Below are 19,219 nucleotides of genomic sequence, written 5' to 3' on the forward strand. Positions count from 1 at the left end.
ATTGAGTTATACAGATAGGTATTTCAGGGCTGTGCTTATGGTTTACCTCTGTTTTTCATTCTGGATTTTTATAAGTTGTCTAAGTCTGTTTGAGTGTCACATGAGTTTCAAAAAACCTCACACACTTGCATTTTATCTGTACATACGTGTCGCTTAGTCTGTGCGTGTTAGGCAATTTGTGCACATGAATTTAATCATTTGCATGTGGAAGAACCTTCTTGAATTCATAATTATCACATTTGTGAGACTGAAGATAAAAATGTATCTCTCAAATGTTATTATTTGTGTAATTTGTAACTGTGCATGTTAATTTATTGTGTATTCATCATTTTTAGATATTGGTGTGTGTGCATTTGAAAACGCATTTAAAAATTCATGCAGAAAATGTTTTTCAGTTCACAAATCAGGTTTTGCACACATAAATATCCAAAGTTACACATAAACTAAATAATTTCCCTGCTGGGATGAATAAAGTAATTCTATTCTATAAACAGACTCAGACGGTTTACAAATCCAGTATTACATACGCATAGATACTTATTTTCTCTCACCATCACCTCCAGGTTGGTGGTGAGTTTGTTTTACTTCAAGAGGAGGTTTTAAAGTTTATTGTGAAAAAAGTGGCTAATCTGTGATCCCGCCCAAAAGACTTGGCATTTATAGACATTTTTCAAGAAAAAGGCTTTTCTAAACCTAAACAGAGTTGAAACATGTTTACCCAAGAACATTCAGACATGAACAGATGTCTTTACAGGGAAGATATTTACATTTTAAACAACATTTAAAGCCCTTTAAAATAAAACCAACACAATTTGAAGCAACTGGAGTGTTTTTTTGAAAGAGAAAGAATTAGAAATTTTCTATGACAGTGGGAAGTATTGGGGATCGAAGTCATTTTATACAACTGTGAATGGGGCTCTGTGTAATATCGGAAGTGTCACACCCACCTGCTAAGGAAACAGCCTCATTTTTCAACTCGTTCTCCAACTACTGCACACTGACACAGAAAGGCGCTGTCAGTAGAATCTAAATTCATGTCAAGATGTACGCACCACGGCGCTTCCATCTGCTCATCTACATGATTTTGACAGGTAAGTTTAAAATAATTCATTGGTGTTTTTTTTTTATGTTATTCACCTAAAACTGAAAACTATGGGGTGAATTATGGTTTTGATCAGAAAGTGTGAAAAATCATCTAAATGGTTAAATATGAAGCAACTAAAATGATCAATATGTAGTTTTTATTTTAAAGTTACAGCTATCCTTTTTACTCAAATTGTGACAAATTATTAGCTTTGTTTTTTTTCTGTTTATGGGGAAAGGAAACAGTGTAGACTTGAGAAGATTTAAAACAGGAACTCTTCACCACAAACGGGTGCATTTCTTTCTTGTGTCAGCATAATATGATCTTTGTTTTACCAAGCTGATTTTCTGCTCCTTTAGAACAAACTGAGTAGCGCCAACAGCTAAAAGCACAAAAAGCTTAATATTGTGAGAAAATTATTTGTAAAAAATTATTTCAATGTTTTTTTTTCTGCGATGAAAAGTGTTTTTTTTGGGAGGGCTCAGCTTTTGCAAAGCGATGTGCAAAATTGATGTTTAATTATATTTATACGTCGGCCAGCCACTGAAGGCATTGTGAACAAAGCGGTGACCACGAGGAATTATTTTTATTTTGTCTGAGGTTTTCAACTATAGGACAGTGTTCATACGTTCTGCAAACTGATTCTATACCATTTCTCTAAAATGTTCAATGACAGAAAAATGTTTTTGTGAATAACTGATCAGACAGTGCACAATACCTACTAACAACAAAGGCGGAGATCTGGAAAGTGTTTATTTATTGTGGTAAACATTAATTACAAAAATCATTTGTCATTTTACAGCTTTAAATGTGCACATATGTAGCTTTTCTTAACACCTTTGCTTAATGTGAACTGTGCGACAGTTAATCTAATGAAGACAGTTCCTTTTTAACAAAAAACTTTTCAGTGTAAGAAATAATTTTAATGAAAAGGATCTTTAAAAAAGTATCCCTCCCCTCCCGATTTACTCATAAAGCAGAGGTTGCACAGCTCTGCATCAGTAGTTTTCACAATCTGTTCCACAGTGAGAATGACTCATTGCTGAATTTACACAACAGACTGTTAGAAAACCTTTACTGGCTGCTAAAGTTTCCCTTTTGCTAAGCTAACTTTTATTCATATCTTAAATATCCTGATATTTAAGGTTTAAATAAACCTTAAATATTTAAATATGGTGGTAATGCAGAAATAATGATCATGACATTGAATTTTGCTTTAATAAATTAAGGAGAATGTTTAATTTAGGCTTAGATTTTGTATTTTTGGGTTCTTCTATTGATATTTAAGCTCACTTTATTATTGCATTTATGAAATGGTGTGTGGGGGGATGAAAATAAGTAGCTTTATTTATCTTGAATGGTGTAAACCTTTGTGAGACCATTCTTCATTACCATTCTAATGAAGTATATCTATGGAAAAAATGTGATAAATCTCATGTGCAGGTGTTTTAAAAAAAATATGTTTTATGTCTCTGATGTTATGTTGGTTGAACAGAGTAAAATAAGTAAATATTTATTTTTAGCAAGTTAGGCAGTAGTTTAAGAACATGCGTTGGAAACTGGAGATGACGTCCTTCCTTGATTATGCCTCTCTAAACCCAAGTGCAGCACATCTGCACCATGAGGTAAAAGAGGGTGGTGTGAGAACCGAGAGCAACGACTCTCGCAGCTTTTTTTCTCTTTTGCCCACAGCGTTAACTTCTCTATCGAATGACAGTAATCAAGTTGGTCTTAGCTCACTTCTGTTCTGTTTAAATGATTTCAGGTCTCAGTAATTGACATAGCCTCAATACAAACAGCCATTTTCTAATTATAAATTGATTTATTATATAGACAAACTACTCCTATATGAAGATGTGATAGGAATCTTTTGGTAATTTATAATTTAACTGTGATCAGACACACTTTCTGAGAAGCTGAATTCAGCCAAGAAATCTCTTCAATAGATCCTGTTTGACAGCATGGAGTAGGTTGAAATATTTTAAAAAGCAGAACACATTTATCCCATCTACAAAAATCCAAAAACAAATGAAAACAAAGTGGTTGGCATCAGTTTGTCTGGGAAGGGTTAATCTATTTGGCCTGCTATCAAACCTCAGTGAGAACCATTATTTATGAATGGAACAAACAAGAAACACTGGAGAACCTCAACCGTGGTGGTGGGCCAACCAAAACGATAATGAAGCGACAACTCAGTGATATGATCACTACTCATCATTCAAATATAAATATATTCACCAAAACTACTGTTCACCAAAAAGATCACAAAGACATGCTTCACATATTTCATATATTTCAGAATCCCCTTGATGAGGAAAACTTAGGGAAAACATCCCAACTTCCAAAAGTGGAAGTTTTTGGAAGATATAAATCCCATTGCATCTGGTATACAACTGAAAAAATAAATACATTACAAGAAAAGAACATCATCAAGTCAAACGTGGTGCAAATGTGATAGTCTGGGGCTGCTTTGCTGCTTGAAAATCTGCATGACACGCCTTAAATGGACCTGAGAGTTCTGCACCCTACTGAAGGGAAATACATGGAGATCAATTTATGACCTTAATTTCAAATGAGTCATGCAGCAGAAGAATGATCCAAAGTGGTTCAGGATTCATTATCCTGCATGATTTAGGAGGTTTCTGCTGCCACACACCAGACTGGTGACTGGAATAAATGGGAGATTGATAGGCTTCTACAGCACTTGATGGCATGTAGAGGAAATATGGAGCAGAGAGATGCCTAAAAGTTAAGGGCAGTGGACCTTGAGAACCATTAATCTGAAGCACACTAGCTGCAGAACAAAAAACTATTTTGAGTTTTAGTAAAAGTCCTAACTCTGACAAAAGGCAGATGGGCTGTAATGTTTCCCATGTGATGATGTTTCCTATCAGTTCTGACCTTTGCCTTTTATAAATTTTACTAATTACTAACTTTTTTGTGCTTTCATGGCTTTAAGAGAAGTTTTCTATCTTAGCTTCTGCTTTTGACAATTGAAAACTGGAGATAAGAACTCCAGAAAGTCATTTTATAATTCTGGTATTAAAGTAGTGAATGTTCTGTGTGGATTTTTTACACATTTATTTTAAACTTGTTCACTTCATGCAGTACACCTACCCTGTTTTATAATTATCTTAGTTTGTGCTGCTGCTTATATCTCTGATCTAAACAGGATTTCCTGGCAATCTAACGAAAAAAAGTCCTAGACAAATCAGAAGGCTTACGTTTAAAACTATAGATTTTACAGTTCACTCTCCATTGCAACGTTCAGATTATCTAATTGCTTTTTATGACAGCTTGCATTTATTAAATTTCTTTTGAAAAGATAATAAAGGTGGTTGATCAGATTATTTATGAAGACAACTTAGAAATCCAGAAAAGGAATTAGCACTTGTTCCACTACTTTTGTGAGCTTGTAAAATGTATCTTTCCTACTTTTCAGCTGCAGCCATCCCAATTACTTCAGCTTTCAACATTGATACAACAAACTCTACCGTTCTTCCTGGCAAGAAGGAAGATTTCTTTGGATACAAGGTGCTTCAGTACGAGTCACCCAAGAACAAAGGGTGAGTTTGTAGCTCCAGTTCTCTGGTTGTGAGAAAATTCAGAGTAACGTTAAGAGGAATCAGTAGACAGGAGATAACTATCTTTTAAACAATTTCCTGGAAGAAGCTTTCATCATATGAACAACACTTTGGTAAATAGCAAAAACTTTTCTGTTTGGTGAGAATCATGTTTTTGCTGATATCTCACTGATATTTCTATGGTTCACAGGGTAATCGTTACTGCACCGCTGCGGCTAAATGGGTCAGGGGGCATCTCCAAGATCGACCAAAATGGCGCTAAATTGTGGTTCAATGGTATGAGCGCTTTCACATTTAAACACTACTGCATTATAAAGGAGAAGAAAAATGGCTTCCAGCAGTACTGATGTTTGAAATATAACTCAGAATATTGGGAAAAAAAAGTTGTAATGAATACTGGTTGCAATGTAAATATGATTCAATCATTTAAAACTCGTACTTTTCGAGAATTTTAAATTATGCATGACTTCTTATTTCCCTGAAATATAAAGTGATGTGATCTACTACGCCACTTCCCAAAATGGAAAAGACAAAAGAAAAGGGTAGTCAGTCCTCAGAAATCAGACAAAATCATATTAGGTCTCAACTGTATCGAGGAAGCAGACATCAAACAACCAAGTGGAGTAAAGAGAATAATTTTTCTAAAAGCAGAGATCTCAGTGAATAACACGGGTAAATCCAAACAAGAAACAACAACGCACATGGCATCACAAAGAGCTGGAACGAAGCAGGAGGTAGAGAGCAGGGGAGATAAAGTGATCTTCATTGTGATCTGAACTCCTTCTTCCTCATTTACTGAGTCACCATTAAGATTTGTGACTTCTTTCAGTCAAAGCTTTCTTGTTGTCCAGTCAGGTCAGATTTGAACAAATGAACAATAACAAGTTGTCTTGTCCATATTCTCCTTTACCTGAGCAGTGGAGCTCAGTAGCTCCTCCAGGGTTATTATTGGTTACTACTCTGATTAATGCTCATTTTGTATTAATCGGGTTAAGTACACAGTGATGTCTTGCTAGGCCTGCAGTATTGCCATGTTTTCATTCTCAGATGATGGCTTGAACAGAGCTCTGCGAGATGTTCCTAGTTTGTTTCATAATCGGATCCATTTCAAATTTCTCTGCATCTTTCTCTCTGATCTGTCTACAGATACTCTGATACTACTGATGCTCCTTGGTCTTTATGATGCTGTTTGCTCACTAATATTCAGTCGTATTTACGTTGAGACTACACAACAATTTTAATAATTTCAAACTTTTTCTGAGGGCACCTTTCTAAGACTCAAAGCCACCTTACAGAGAAGAATAAATAAAAAGTAAAACATTTATTTAAATCAGTAAACAAGTTTTGATAACAGTTAAAATCTCTGGACTATTTATTAGTTATTTGACTAGCAAAGGTGGTTGGTTGCGCTGGGTTTCATGTTGGTGAATGAAATACATTGAATTTGTAGCTGTAGCAGGATAAAATGTGAAAAGGTTCCAGGGGTATGAGTTATTTTACAGTTCAAGGAATAGCAAACCAAATCTGTAGGCGATGATGCATTTTCTATTTATAGCTTAAGTACAGCTAGTTTGGTTTCATATGTACAATAGAGCATTAGGGCTAAGAGAATATTTTTAAAATTATGAGAATAAAGTAGTTAAAAAAAACAAACATTTTAATGGAGTTTTGCCTCTGCATTAAAATGAGAACTAATGAGTGTCTTGCTAAATTATACTTTGGTATCGCTTGTAGCAGTAAGGAAATACTTAATCTTTTAACAAATCAACAGATTATTTTCAATAGCAGAACTTTGACACGATTGTGCAAGAAACTGTGTCTATTTCAAAGACAGACTTTCTTTTCTCCTAGTCTGACTCTGGCACTCTGCCATACAGTACATCTAGCCTGTGATGAAATTAAAGTAAAAATAAATGTGAGAATCTGTATAATATTTATTTACTTTGATCGTCAAACCTTGTTGTAAAAACTAATCAGTTTGTCGCTATAAAGTATAACTGGAACAAAATGTTTTACAGGTTCTTCACATCCGTATTCAGCCAAGCATCTTGGCTTGTCAATAGCCACGGATACAAAATCCCGGTTTATTGTAAGAAACCACACACTGTCTGGGATATTTTAGAGCAAAACTAATGTCGAAACAGTGTTCAGACCCATTTCTCTAACATGTTTTGCTCTGCTTTAGGCCTGCAGTCCAAGCCTTGCTCATCCATGCGATGAGAATGTCTACCTGAACAGTTTGTGTTACAACTTCACAGATGATTTTGAGCTGACCTCTTCTTTCAAGCCTTTGTTCCAAAGTAAGGCTGTGCTGTTTTTAGTATTTGTATGCTGATTTATATGGTGTTCTAATGTTCTGTACTTTCCTACAGAATGCATAGAAAAGGTTGTAAACCTTGTGTTTCTGTTTGATGGATCCGAGAGCATGACTACAACAGAATTTAATAAAAATAAAAAATTCATAATAGACATAATGAACCAACTTAAAAACACATCTTTCAAGGTCAGTGCACTCTTTCAGCAATTAGTTAAAGTATTAGTGAGTCAGGGTATAATCTGGTATAATCTTAATGTTAAATCAAATCAATGCTGTATATTTTTCTTTAGTTTGCAGCAGTTCAGTTCTCAACATTGTGCAGGACAGTGTTCAACTTTAAGGATTACGCTGATGGTACTGCTCAAGACAAACTTACCAATGAAGTGCATATGAAGGGTCTAACCAACACACACAAGGCCCTTAACTTTACACTGTAAGTAAGCGTGCCCAAAGTCCATGCAGTATACACATTAGTTCCCGCAGATTAAGCAGAGTTATCTTCAGCAACCCTAAACGTCAGCATTTCTTCAGGCACAATCTCTTGGAAAATGAATCAGCAGGAGCCTCAAAAAATGCAAATAAAGCTGTGGTGATAATCACAGATGGAGATCCAAGTGATCTGGATAAAAGTTTCCAGAGTGTTGCAACCTATAATCGCAAAGAGATCACTCGAGTTGTTATTGGGGTAAGTTTGAACATATTTTTCTGTATTACTAGACTCAAAGATGTGGTTGATTTATTTGACTTTTTTTTCTGTTAAATTTCTTATGAAACTGAGTAACATTAATTGCTCATCACACTATACACAGTGATATAGTTTTTCCAGAACACTGCTTTTAAATCCTCCAACCATTTTTTTTAGCATTTATGTCTTTGCCTTTCTTGCTTATTGTTATATCACCTAACGTTTGTCTACTTCAACTATGCTTTACAAGTCTATGCAATCTGGTGGTTAAGGCATAATTCCTCGACCCCAGCCCAACATTATTATGAAAAATGAAAAAGAACATAACTTTTAACATTTGCTTTAAATAGTAGTCAGAACATTTCACCCCAACCACCTGGGCTGAAATAAAAAAAAAAGTTTATTGAACAAATGTATGTCCTTGTTACAAACACTTGTTCAATAAATCCCATCACTGCAATTAGCACACTGAAGGCTGAAAGACCAGATACTGATGAAATGTATGCAAACTTCTAAATGTGAAGAAAGTTACAAAACAAATCGGCACAAAATGTTTTGAATAAGTTTTATAACATTTAGCAAATAGAAATAATTTAGGTGATTCTGACTGACCTAAAATGAGACAAGTTTGGCCTAATTGAACTTCAGGCAATGAGAAAAAAATATGTGTCTTTCTACTCGCTGTATGTGTGGTATCAATTGCATATAGCACAGATTCACATCAAAAGTGCTTTCAAGGTATTGCATGATTGGTTCATAAGCTGTATTTTCTATCTCCGCAAAGCTGTTGCAGAATACTAATCACTGGTAAACTAGACCATTAATATGGACCAATTAAAAACCACTTGTCTCCTCAGAAGAGAGTTTGCTTCCTTGCTTCAAATACCAAACTGTAAATAAAATGGCAATTTCAATTGTGTAAGATCTGAAATCATGTACTGTTTTTTTTCATTTCAGGTTAAGATTCAAGAAGATAAATTCGACAAATTAAAAACAATTGCATCAGAACCAAAAAATAATAATGTGTTCAAAATTGAAAACTATGATGGACTTACTGGAATACTGGGAAGTTTGCAAAAACAGATCTTCGCTATAGAAGGTGATTTGTTTTCCCTGTTTTATTTTGCAGTGTTGATTAATGAGATGCTAATGATTTTTCCCAGTCCATGTGGTAGTGACACTTTGTCCTCTTCTGTAATTTTTAGGATCTAATAGGACTCGATCTGATAAACTGAATACTGAAATGGCTCAAAGTGGATTCAGTGTCGTCTCACACAAGGTAAATTATGCATTGGTTTAGTTGGCATATTTAATGTTTTTGTTTTCATCTGGCTTGCAGTTTTGTCAAACATTTGTGTCCTCTTTTGTTCCTGAGAGTAGAGTCATAGATGTCTTCTTGAAATAAATAAACAAAAGGAAACTTCTAGAAGAGGTTCTGCTTAAAAACTGAATTAATAGAAATAGACCTTGATGAGTCTCCTTCAAAAGATCATTTATCACAGATAAGTCAGGATGTGTGTATTCTGATCAAACTTTTGTGTTGACAGGACACCTTGATTCTGGGCTCAGTGGGTTCAAACACCTGGCGTGGGACTCTCAATGAGTATCAGACACAAAACAAGGTGATTTTAGACCCAGATATGCAAGAGGCCTCCTACATGGGTATGCTAATTATTTGCTACTTTACTCAGATGATTTATTTGAGCAGAAATATAATTGAATAATTCAATCAGTTTCAAATCGACTGTTAGTGTTATACATTGTGCAATATAAAAGAGAAATTCATGACAATTTGTTGCTACTCACATTTGTAGGATACACTCTTTCTGTTGGAGAAAGAAATGGCATTTCTTTATATTTCACTGGCGCCCCACGTTTCAACCACATGGGACAGGTTGTAGTTTTTCGACGTGATGAAGACAAGTTTCCAGTAGTCCAAAGAATAACTGTGGACCAGGTTGGGAATTGCAGTTTTTAAAAAAAATCTAATATATAAACAAGTAACATGAACATGGGTTGCTCATTTTTAAGCTTATGTCTGCTTATGAACATATTTTACTTGTGACTTTTAGAAAGAATTTACAGACATGTTTCTATTTGCAAACAAACACAAATTATTATATTATAAATTATTATATATGCTGAGAGTCAAAGTTTCAGTTTTGCAGTTGCAGAGAGGGACACAGAAAACCTCCTTGAATTTCCAGCTAATTTTTCAGAAAGTAAAAGAGCAGGAAGCAACTATTTACCCGTGCCTTCCATTCCAGATTGGCTCCTATTTTGGTGCGGAGCTGTGCTCTGTGGACATTGACACAGATGGTAACACTGATTTCCTGCTGGTTGGCGCTCCAATGTTTTTCCTTCCTGAGGAGAGAAAAGAAGGGTCGATCTACATCTACGCAATATCTGATAAGGTACATCAATTGTTAAGGCTCAGATTAAAAGTCACTTTTGCATGAATTTATTACTGAGTTAAATATTGTCCTCATTGCTTGTAGATCGACTTAATGATGGTGCTTCAAGTGAAAGCACCGTCCATGGGTAGATTTGGCACCACCATATCCAGTCTTGCAGATCTGAATGGAGATGGTCTCCGAGATGTTGCAGTGGGAGCCCCCCTGGAAGAGAACAACGCTGGAGCGGTCTACATCTACCTTGGACAAAGAGGCACAGGGATGCGCAACATTTCCAGCCAGGTGATACAATCATATAAGATTCTGTCAAGTAAAAAAATGCATCAAAGTTCATGCATTTTCTGAAGTCGAACAAAGTCGCATTTGCTGATCAGTTTGTCTTTTTTTTTTAAGAGTTCAAACATGCTTAGTGTTTAATACAAGAACACACAGCTGAGAGAGAAAGATGAAGAAAATTGAAATAAAATTAAAAATATTTATCACAATGCAGTCATAAATCCAATTGACACGGTGTCAGAATTATTTTTTTTAGTGCATGGCATAAACAAAGTAAGCTTTTTTATGGGCAACAGAAGGTCATACCCTCTCTCACACCAGGCTAAAACTGTCCACTAGTCTCCAGGATCTTCACAGCTGTACAAATGTAGCACAATCACTGCAAAATTGGGACACCACATGTCCTCATGAAGGCTCTCATTATGCTACTGCTTTGCACACCCCAACAAGGTTTGTCACTGTTGCTTTCCTGCCATACCACATGGGTACTGCTACGGGTACCCATGTTTATCACAGATAGGTCAGGATGTGTGTGTTCTGATCAAACTTCTGCATGTTTCCTCACAAGCCACACAATTGCCCTACATACCATATATGAAAGATTTCTGCACAGCTGCTAGTTTCAGTCTTACTGCTGAACACAAAAACTATCAGGACCTTCTTTCAACTCTTCAGCAACTTGAGAGGAGAAGAGATTTTCTCGTCAGAGCATTTTATGCATATATCTCAACAACTGGAGTAAAAAGGAATCGTGTAGACAACATCCAAAATTAGCTTTTTACTATTACCAGTTAGCTAATCATACCAAAATCTCTGAAATAGTTTAATGTGTTACACTGCCATTTCAGCATAATTGTGCTATCAATACACTCTACTCTTAACAACTGGGATATCATAAGGCTGCTTTCACAGCATCCAACACTGCTTCAAAATACAAGAAAAAAATAACACGGTCATCATTGATAAACCCCATAAGCCCTCAGCAAGACCCTTCAGTGACAACTCCACATTCTGTAAAATTTACAATGATTTGTTTCAATATTCGAACAAAGTGCTTGGTAGATTTTAAGGGTGAAAATGCTTACATTTGTTTTTTCAACCACCTTTAAAGACATGGTGTATACCATGCTGTATATGGATCATAAGTAGCCAAGGAGAAAGTTGTCTCAGGAAATCAGAAAATTATAGACATGCTAAAGATAATATAAGACAGTATCCATGCAGCTTGATGCTCCTGTGACAAAATAGCACTTATTATTCAGAAAGTTAAACTCACAACACTTTAGCCAGCCTCCCTAGCCGCAGGATGACAAATTGAAGACAAGGTTAACACAAATGGCAACCAAAGAATTCAGAACAATTTTAGAAGAAATTAAAGGTGAACTCCAAAGTCAAGATACATCAGTGTCACATCACACCATCTGTTGTTGTTCGAGCCAAAGTGGACTTCATGGGAGACGACCAAGGAGGAAACCAAAGCATTTAAAAGTGAAACTACCACAATGCATGTTGACAGGTCACAAAGTTACTGGCACAACTGGAGCGAACCAAAACACCTGTGGACAGGTGTAGAAGTCTTATTGACAGTTACAGAAATAATTTAATTCCTTCGAAAGGTTGTGCAGCTAAATTTTAAGTTACAGGTACCATCATGTTTTCCCAGGACTTTTGAAGTACTTAAAAAAAAGAAACACAATTCACACAGCAATAATGTCTGATTTGCATTGGTTAATTTTCAGTATTTTTTTTATGTATTATTACTTTTGCCAGTTTCAATTTATTTCAGTGACCAGTGTGAGTTTTTCCTCCATTGACACTAACTATTTTGTCAGTGTGTATGTGTGTGTGGGCGTGGGCAGGGGTGGGCGTGTGTATGTGTGTGACAGTTTTAATAGTGACGTTTCTGCTTTTCCAGAGAATCACAGGAGCACAATTTGATCCTGCATTGACATTTTTTGGTCAGTCCATCAATGGAGACATCGATCTCGGAAAGGATAGGTTGCCAGATATTGTGGTGGGATCCCAAGGTGCTGCTGTGGTCTTAAGGTATAACTTTGTTAGTGCACCACTGCACTCTTCAAGTTAAATGACGTGTTGAAATGCAAACTTGGGTTCATTTCTAGAAAAAAGGCTATAGATGAAGGTTTGATGCTTTTAAAGTACTTGTAGTTTTCAACAATTTAAAACATCTGATGATAAGAAAAAAGCAATCTGAAAAGTTCCTTATTTAAAGCTGCACAGATATGTTAAAAAAAAATAACTTGGTGAGGGGAGTCGCATCAAAACTGTCCACAAATCCTTTATTTGGTCTCTTTCAGGTCCAAACCTGTGTTAGATGTCAAGGCTAAGCTGTCATTTTATCCCAACGTGATAAGCATTCAGGAAATCAACTGCTTGGATAAGACGGAGGACAAACCATTACCAATGACTAACATAACAGCTTGCTTTGAAATGGTAGAAGTAACAAACAGCACTGCAGGTGAGGATTAAAAATGGGATTTTCACCTACAGCAACTGCAAGTTTGTCGTTTTAATGGCACACTGTTATCCACTTAAGGGCCAGGAATCAAGATCTCACTCATGCTCAATGTGGATCCAATGAGGCAATCAAATCGAGGTTTCTTCATTGAAAATGGAGCAAATAGCCGGAATATTATACGTACCCATGAGCTGACTGACAAGGAAACATGCTTCAACTATTCTATCTCCATGAATGTATGAATAATCATAAGATTGAAATCAATCTTACTCAAATGTTTCTGGTTTTGTCTCTTCAAGAACTGACCACACTGTTATTTCTGTTTTCCAGAAATGCATACAAGACACATTATCTCCTGTCAACATCAAGCTAAACTTTTCCCAAGATTTCAACAACCATTCAACAGCCATTCTTAGCATAGACAGCCAAATACAGGCAATGGTTGAGGTGGGTCCAGTAACCAAAGGGTTCTGAAGGAATATAAAGATGTACAGATGGATGTATAAAAAAAACAATTAAGATAAATGTTTATTCTTGGAGTTTGACCAAAGTTGCACTCAGTTCTGTTCATTGGACAATATACATTTTTTTTACAGGTTCCTTTCGAAAAACACTGTGAAAAAGAAATCTGCATTGCTGATCTTAAAGTGGATTTTAATTTTCAGTATGTATTTTGAACAAAAAACCCCCACATACACACATGCATCTAGAAAAGCTATTTTTTAGCTTCAAACAACTTAACTGAATTTAACAAGTACTTTTCCTGTTTTAGGTCTGAGGAACTATTAGTGACAAAAGATAGCAGCATCAAAATATGGATAAAACTCGATAATATGGCTGATGACTCATACAACACCAGCCTGACGATGCTCTACCCTCAAGGACTCTCTTTCTCAATGTTGGATCAAAAAGGGGTAATTTAAGTTACATTATTTTCTGGTTGTTTTAGTTGATTTGTTTTGTTTTTTGGGGGGAGTGGGGGTTTCAGGATGGAAAGATTACATAAAATCTAGAAAGAAGTTTAAAAACAGAAATTGAATCCACAAGTTTGAAATGACTGTACAAATTTTAGGGATGAATTGCTTAAATGAATGCTATGATTACGATTTCTCGTGTTTAGGATTACCATAGCAATAAGAAACTTCAGTTTGCTGGGTGACTCAGTAGGTAAAGCAGGCGCACCATGTGCAGAGGTTAAAGTCCTCAGACTTTATTCATTCATTCATTATTCATTCAGACCAATTAATCATTGGTCTGATTCCCAGTCTCGGGCCATTTGCTGCATGTCTTCCTCTTCTCTTTCCACCCTCTTTCCTGTCAAATTTCAGTTCATCAATGAAAATCTTTGAAAACGATAAAGAAAGTACTATTGAAACCATACGTAAGAACCACATACAGCATCTTAGAGGTTAAGTAAAGGGCTAGAAGATGTATGCAGGAAAAAAATAACAGAAGTGGCCCTCTGACACAAGCTGCCTATCAGTTAGTACCAGGAAAAGTAACTATTAGATGGATATTTAATCTTCAGAATGATCTGGTTTGTCCGCTCAGCCTGTTTGTAACTTCTGCTGAAGTTTGTAACTCCTTCAGCGTAGTAAGAGGTGTGTGAGTGGCCTCTCTCAATCATTTCCTTCTCTCACACAGTCATCCAGTTTGTGAGGATGGCCTGATGTAGGCAGATTTACTTTATTCCTTCCATTTCTTCTTGTATCCATCCTCTGATCTGTATTTGCTTGGAGTGTTCCTGTTTCTAATGGTGGCCAGAGATTCTGATTAACCAGTGATTAGACCTGCAGATACAGGTGTCTTTATATTGGTGAGACACACTCACATGATCTCCATTCCACTCATTTTGAGACTACTGGCACCACTTTGCTGTACCTCTGTTGAATTAGGCCAGTCACTAAATAATAATGCAATCACTTATTTTATGTTGCCTAATCCATTTTCACTTTGATGTTGAAGGGTCAGTATTATGTAAATTTGACATTTTTAAACTTCAGATCATATTATAATGTTATTGTCACATGGGAAAAAATGCACCTGTAGTGCTGCTTAAGTCTTTCATGCCTGTTTGAGAAATCCTTTAATCTTCTGTGCCAACCATTTAGGGGTTGGCACAGAAAATTTGTCTGACCGTTCCCCACAACTCCCCCACAGATTATTGGCAGCAGCAGTTAGCAAACACATTGCTTATGAGAATGACGTTAACGGCTTAATGGACAAACATTGTTGTGTTAGGTGCAGAAGGTGGAGTGTCAGAAAGAATAGCAGCTTATTAAGCAGACAGAGGCACAATTTTGAGACATTAAATTGTAAAGTCTAATTTTTACAAAATTATGTTTGATATATTAACATCTAAAGGTAACATAGTTACTTGATTGTGCTACAAAATGACACTGTGTCTGGAAAATACATAATACTGCCCCTTTAAAGGTTTTTTTTTCGTAATTTTTGTTAGCAAAATACATTTTTTTGTTGGCCATGACTGATTTGTTAAAGTAATAAAAAGGGTAAAACTTCCAAGAGGATGAATACTTTTCATAGACATTGTACATGTAAAATGGCCTCAGCCCACTGGGTTTGAATGAGAAATTGTACACATTTTTTGAAGAGTACCAATTACAAATTGTAATTGTAAATGGACACTGAATACAAGCCGGGGGAAAGTCTAACGCTGCTTCATTAAAAATGTGTTCATTGACATCATGGCAGTGAATATTATTTCTAGTGAATATTATGTTCACTAGAAAGATAAAATATATTTACTTCATCCTTTTTTTGTGACACACAACAAGTAGAGGAAACTACAAAACGTTTTTTGAGGACTTGAAACTGACACAGGATGTGTCTTGGCAGAGTTTTCACAACCAAAGGCTTGAAAAGCATCTGCCGTGTCTTTCAGACCTGTCTCTGTCTTGTCTCACTCTTACGTGTGCTTCATTAAAGACACAGACTCTGTCAATGCACCTTTGCTTTGAAACATGGAGCTTTACAGCAGTTAAGCTTGATTTAACTTTTCTCTCCTCATCAGAACAAGAAACTAACTCAAATCTGCGCTGACCAAGAAAAACTTAATGAGACCATTTGTGGGATAAGCCTTCCTGTATATCGCAGCAAATCCTCTGTGAGTCATACAGCAGCCAAACATCCTCCTTAGCGACACAAGAGAGTTTGTGAAGAGCTCTCTGAATGACAAACTTTAACAGTCTTTTTAGCAGAACCAAATTTAAAGTAAATTTCTCTTGTCCCATAAAAGGCTGAGTTTATTGCTACTTTTCGCACCAAAGATTTTGAGTGGAATGACACATTGCTGATGACAATCTTTGCAGAAAGGTACATTTAAAAAAAAAAAAAAAAAACGTCCCAATAGAGGGAAACTAAAAATTTTGAGAAGCAAACTTTTCTATTTTCAACACTTACAAGATTTTATCCTTTGCATTCTTAGTGAAAATTCTAACTCCAGCAAGAGTTCTTCTATGACCAAAAGTATTCCTGTAAAATATTCTGTTGAAATGGCAATAGCAGTGTGAGTAGTGTGACACACATCCGCAATATCTTCAGCTGTATTATACCAAGGTGTCCTGTGTTTTGCAATAGTTGCTTTTTGTTTTTTCAGAAATGACACATCTGATGACAACCTGAAGTTCACTCCAGAAAATTATACAACACAAAAACTGACAACTGTATACAATGTAAGTGATTTAAAATACGGTGCAATTGTATCACTTTGAAGCAAAAACATATCAGTTTATTAAAGAAAAAACATACCTGTTTATTCAGAATGATGTGGCTTCTTATTATTTACAGATACGCAACACAAATTTTAAGGATTTTCCCATCAGTGTATTCCTCTTCTTCCAAGAGAAACTGGAACACGACTTTGAAATGACAAACTATAAAGTTAATGTCAAGCCAGTAAGTTGTCCAATTGTCTCAACACTTCTCATTTAACTTTTAATGCTTCTCGTATTTGCAAGCTTTTAATATTTACATTTTTCTCATGCTTTTAAGAATAAAACTCAGTGCTCAAAGTTTTCCACCCCAAAAGCTGAGGTTAGTGTAACAGATTGGGACTTAAACTATGTCGTCATATTATTAGTAAATCACTATGTGACACAAAGTATTATTTTGTTGCAGGACTGCCCATGGAAAGAAAACTGTGTGGCCATAAAATGCGATACATTTATGTTAAAAAACTATTCAGATGTTTACATTTCCCTGTTGGGGGATGTGCATTTCCGAAATCTGAAAAACTACGAATCGGTATGTACTGTAAAGAGTTAAGAAAAATTACACCACATGTACCTGTGACATTCCCTCAACTGTCCTGCTCTTTCTCTAAAGAATATGCCCTTTCTGAAAAAATATACTGGAGTCCACGGAGAGGTCAAATTTAACAGCTCTATAAAAGTTCGCTATGATGGTAGTAGATACGTGATGAAACAAGAGGTATGTATAGGTTGAACTGCTGAGACACTTTCTCAGAGATGCAGTTTTGAAGGTAATTGTAATCTGAGTTTTCGTTTCAGAAAAACAAGAACTACGCAATAGAAAAATCAGTATGTACAACTCTCATCGATACCTATGTAGTTAATACAAATTAATGTTTTTATGTAAAGCATAACCTGTTTTTTCTCTGCTGACAGACTGGAGTTGTAGTTGAATTTAAGGTGTCTCAACATAGAAATCTGATCATTGCGACTGGTGTAATAATGGGATTTATCCTTCTGATCATACTCACGATCATCATGTGGAAGGTGAGATTTCTATGTCCAGCTTTGGAGCCTGTTGGGAATTAAGACATGGTTTTGTTTGTTTTGGTGTTTAATGGTCTAATGGTTGCATTTGTACCTGTCTTTAGTGTGGCTGCTTTAAGAGGAAAACCATTGAGGATTTCAATGAGGAAATGGCTGGTCAGATAATAACCTCATCTGTGCCATCCCTTAACAAATCTGAACAAGTGAAAGAGGAAAAAAAACCTCTTAATGCAGATGAGGACAAAGACAAACCCCCAGCTAATCCTGAAGGAGTCTGTGAAAACGTGGATCTTTAGGGCTGAACCAGCTCAAACGTGACGAAAGTTGGGACTAAAATTTAGAGATTATTTCAAATATTTACACGGTTATTTTCTTCTCTTTTTCTTCTGACATTTTCATAAAAGTAAAACAGAAATGAAAGAAAAAGGCCAAAGTACATTGTATTGATGCTGAATTGTTGTGATAATTTGGTTCGGCTTTTTATGCAGATTCGGTTAGATTGACCGAGTAAATTTTATGTTTGACTTGACCTCAGACCCTGAAGAGACTGCAACGCAGAGCAAAGCCTTTCTATGAGCTGTTCTTGACATGTTCTTGCCTGAGGCAGGGAACAAGACTACTCTAGATGTATGAATGATGTAATATAAATACAAATGCCTTACAGAAGCTCTGAACCTAACGCCCTTTACTAGGATGGTTTTTGTGGCTTATGGTTTTTGTGTCTTTTCTCTTTGTATTGGTTTGACTGAATGGAGTTTTAGTTATAAGATTGTATTATTGAATGCTTTTGTTTTAAATTGATTTGCATTGCTTGTTTTACGTATTGTTTCATCCCATTTCTCGGATTGAGGTGTTTATTTCATGTCAACCAACCTTTGAAGACTGATTCCAACATACATAGTTGTTCAATGCGCACCTGTGTTTGGCTTTACTGGTACCTGCCATTGTGTGTGTGTGTGTGCATGTGTGTGTGTGGGGGGGGTGCGTGTGTGCGTGTTTAAATTGCTGATTGCTAAAGAAGTGAAGCATGACAGCTTTTATTTATCATCAATCATTATGTAGTGATTCAGCAATAGGTTGTTTCATACTGGAATTAAAGTATTTACATTTACCTCATTTCAAATTATGTCAGCAGTGCTTTTAGGGCAACATGTTTGTGTAGCATTTTGAAAATGTTTAAAATAAAATATTAGCCTTTTACTGGAAATATGTTTTGCTTTTGCAGTCGTCAGTTTTAATGAAATGTTGTAAGTGCACTTAAAATCTGATACAATATTTATACATTCAAATTCAGCAACTTAGAATACTTATAAAAACCTTATTTATTTCAGCTTTATTTATAAGGTTATTTATTTTAAATTGTTCTTTTAAAATTGTTTTTTTTAATTAAGGCTTTAAAGAACTGATAGGTGTTTTAAAACCTTAATTTGTATTTACTATGGTGATTTTTTAATTATTACTATTGTTATTAATATTATGATTAATACAGATTTAAGATTACAATATTACATCAGACCAACAAAAAACAGTTGATGCAGAACAGATGGCTTAATGAAAATTATGTTCAACCCCACCAAAAAGGTTATTTTCAGCAGGTAGTATTAATCTGACAAGCCTCAT

The 19,219-nt window shown here is 35.6% G+C and overlaps 1 protein-coding gene across 1 annotated transcript; it reads left to right on the plus strand.

The window, feature by feature from the left end:
• The first annotated feature begins 959 nt into the window (after positions 1 to 959).
• LOC114143997 (integrin alpha-L) lies at positions 960 to 18,806 on the plus strand. Its single transcript, XM_028016413.1, has 31 exons — positions 960 to 1,091; positions 4,527 to 4,650; positions 4,859 to 4,944; positions 6,687 to 6,757; positions 6,854 to 6,968; positions 7,041 to 7,171; positions 7,276 to 7,418; positions 7,517 to 7,670; positions 8,628 to 8,769; positions 8,876 to 8,949; positions 9,218 to 9,332; positions 9,485 to 9,627; positions 9,938 to 10,084; positions 10,169 to 10,366; positions 12,276 to 12,406; positions 12,679 to 12,839; positions 12,918 to 13,075; positions 13,170 to 13,286; positions 13,436 to 13,503; positions 13,612 to 13,753; positions 15,874 to 15,966; positions 16,099 to 16,175; positions 16,288 to 16,368; positions 16,459 to 16,534; positions 16,650 to 16,757; positions 16,854 to 16,895; positions 16,980 to 17,105; positions 17,187 to 17,291; positions 17,372 to 17,401; positions 17,489 to 17,599; positions 17,704 to 18,806. The coding sequence occupies exons 1-31, from the start codon at positions 1,043 to 1,045 to the stop codon at positions 17,893 to 17,895; spliced, it is 3,510 nt and encodes a 1,169-aa protein (XP_027872214.1). The 5' UTR covers positions 960 to 1,042; the 3' UTR covers positions 17,896 to 18,806.
• The last annotated feature ends 413 nt before the right edge of the window (positions 18,807 to 19,219 follow it).

Source organism: Xiphophorus couchianus, chromosome 5 (genome assembly GCF_001444195.1).
Source record: "Xiphophorus couchianus chromosome 5, X_couchianus-1.0, whole genome shotgun sequence".
Classification (NCBI taxonomy): domain Eukaryota; kingdom Metazoa; phylum Chordata; class Actinopteri; order Cyprinodontiformes; family Poeciliidae; genus Xiphophorus; species Xiphophorus couchianus.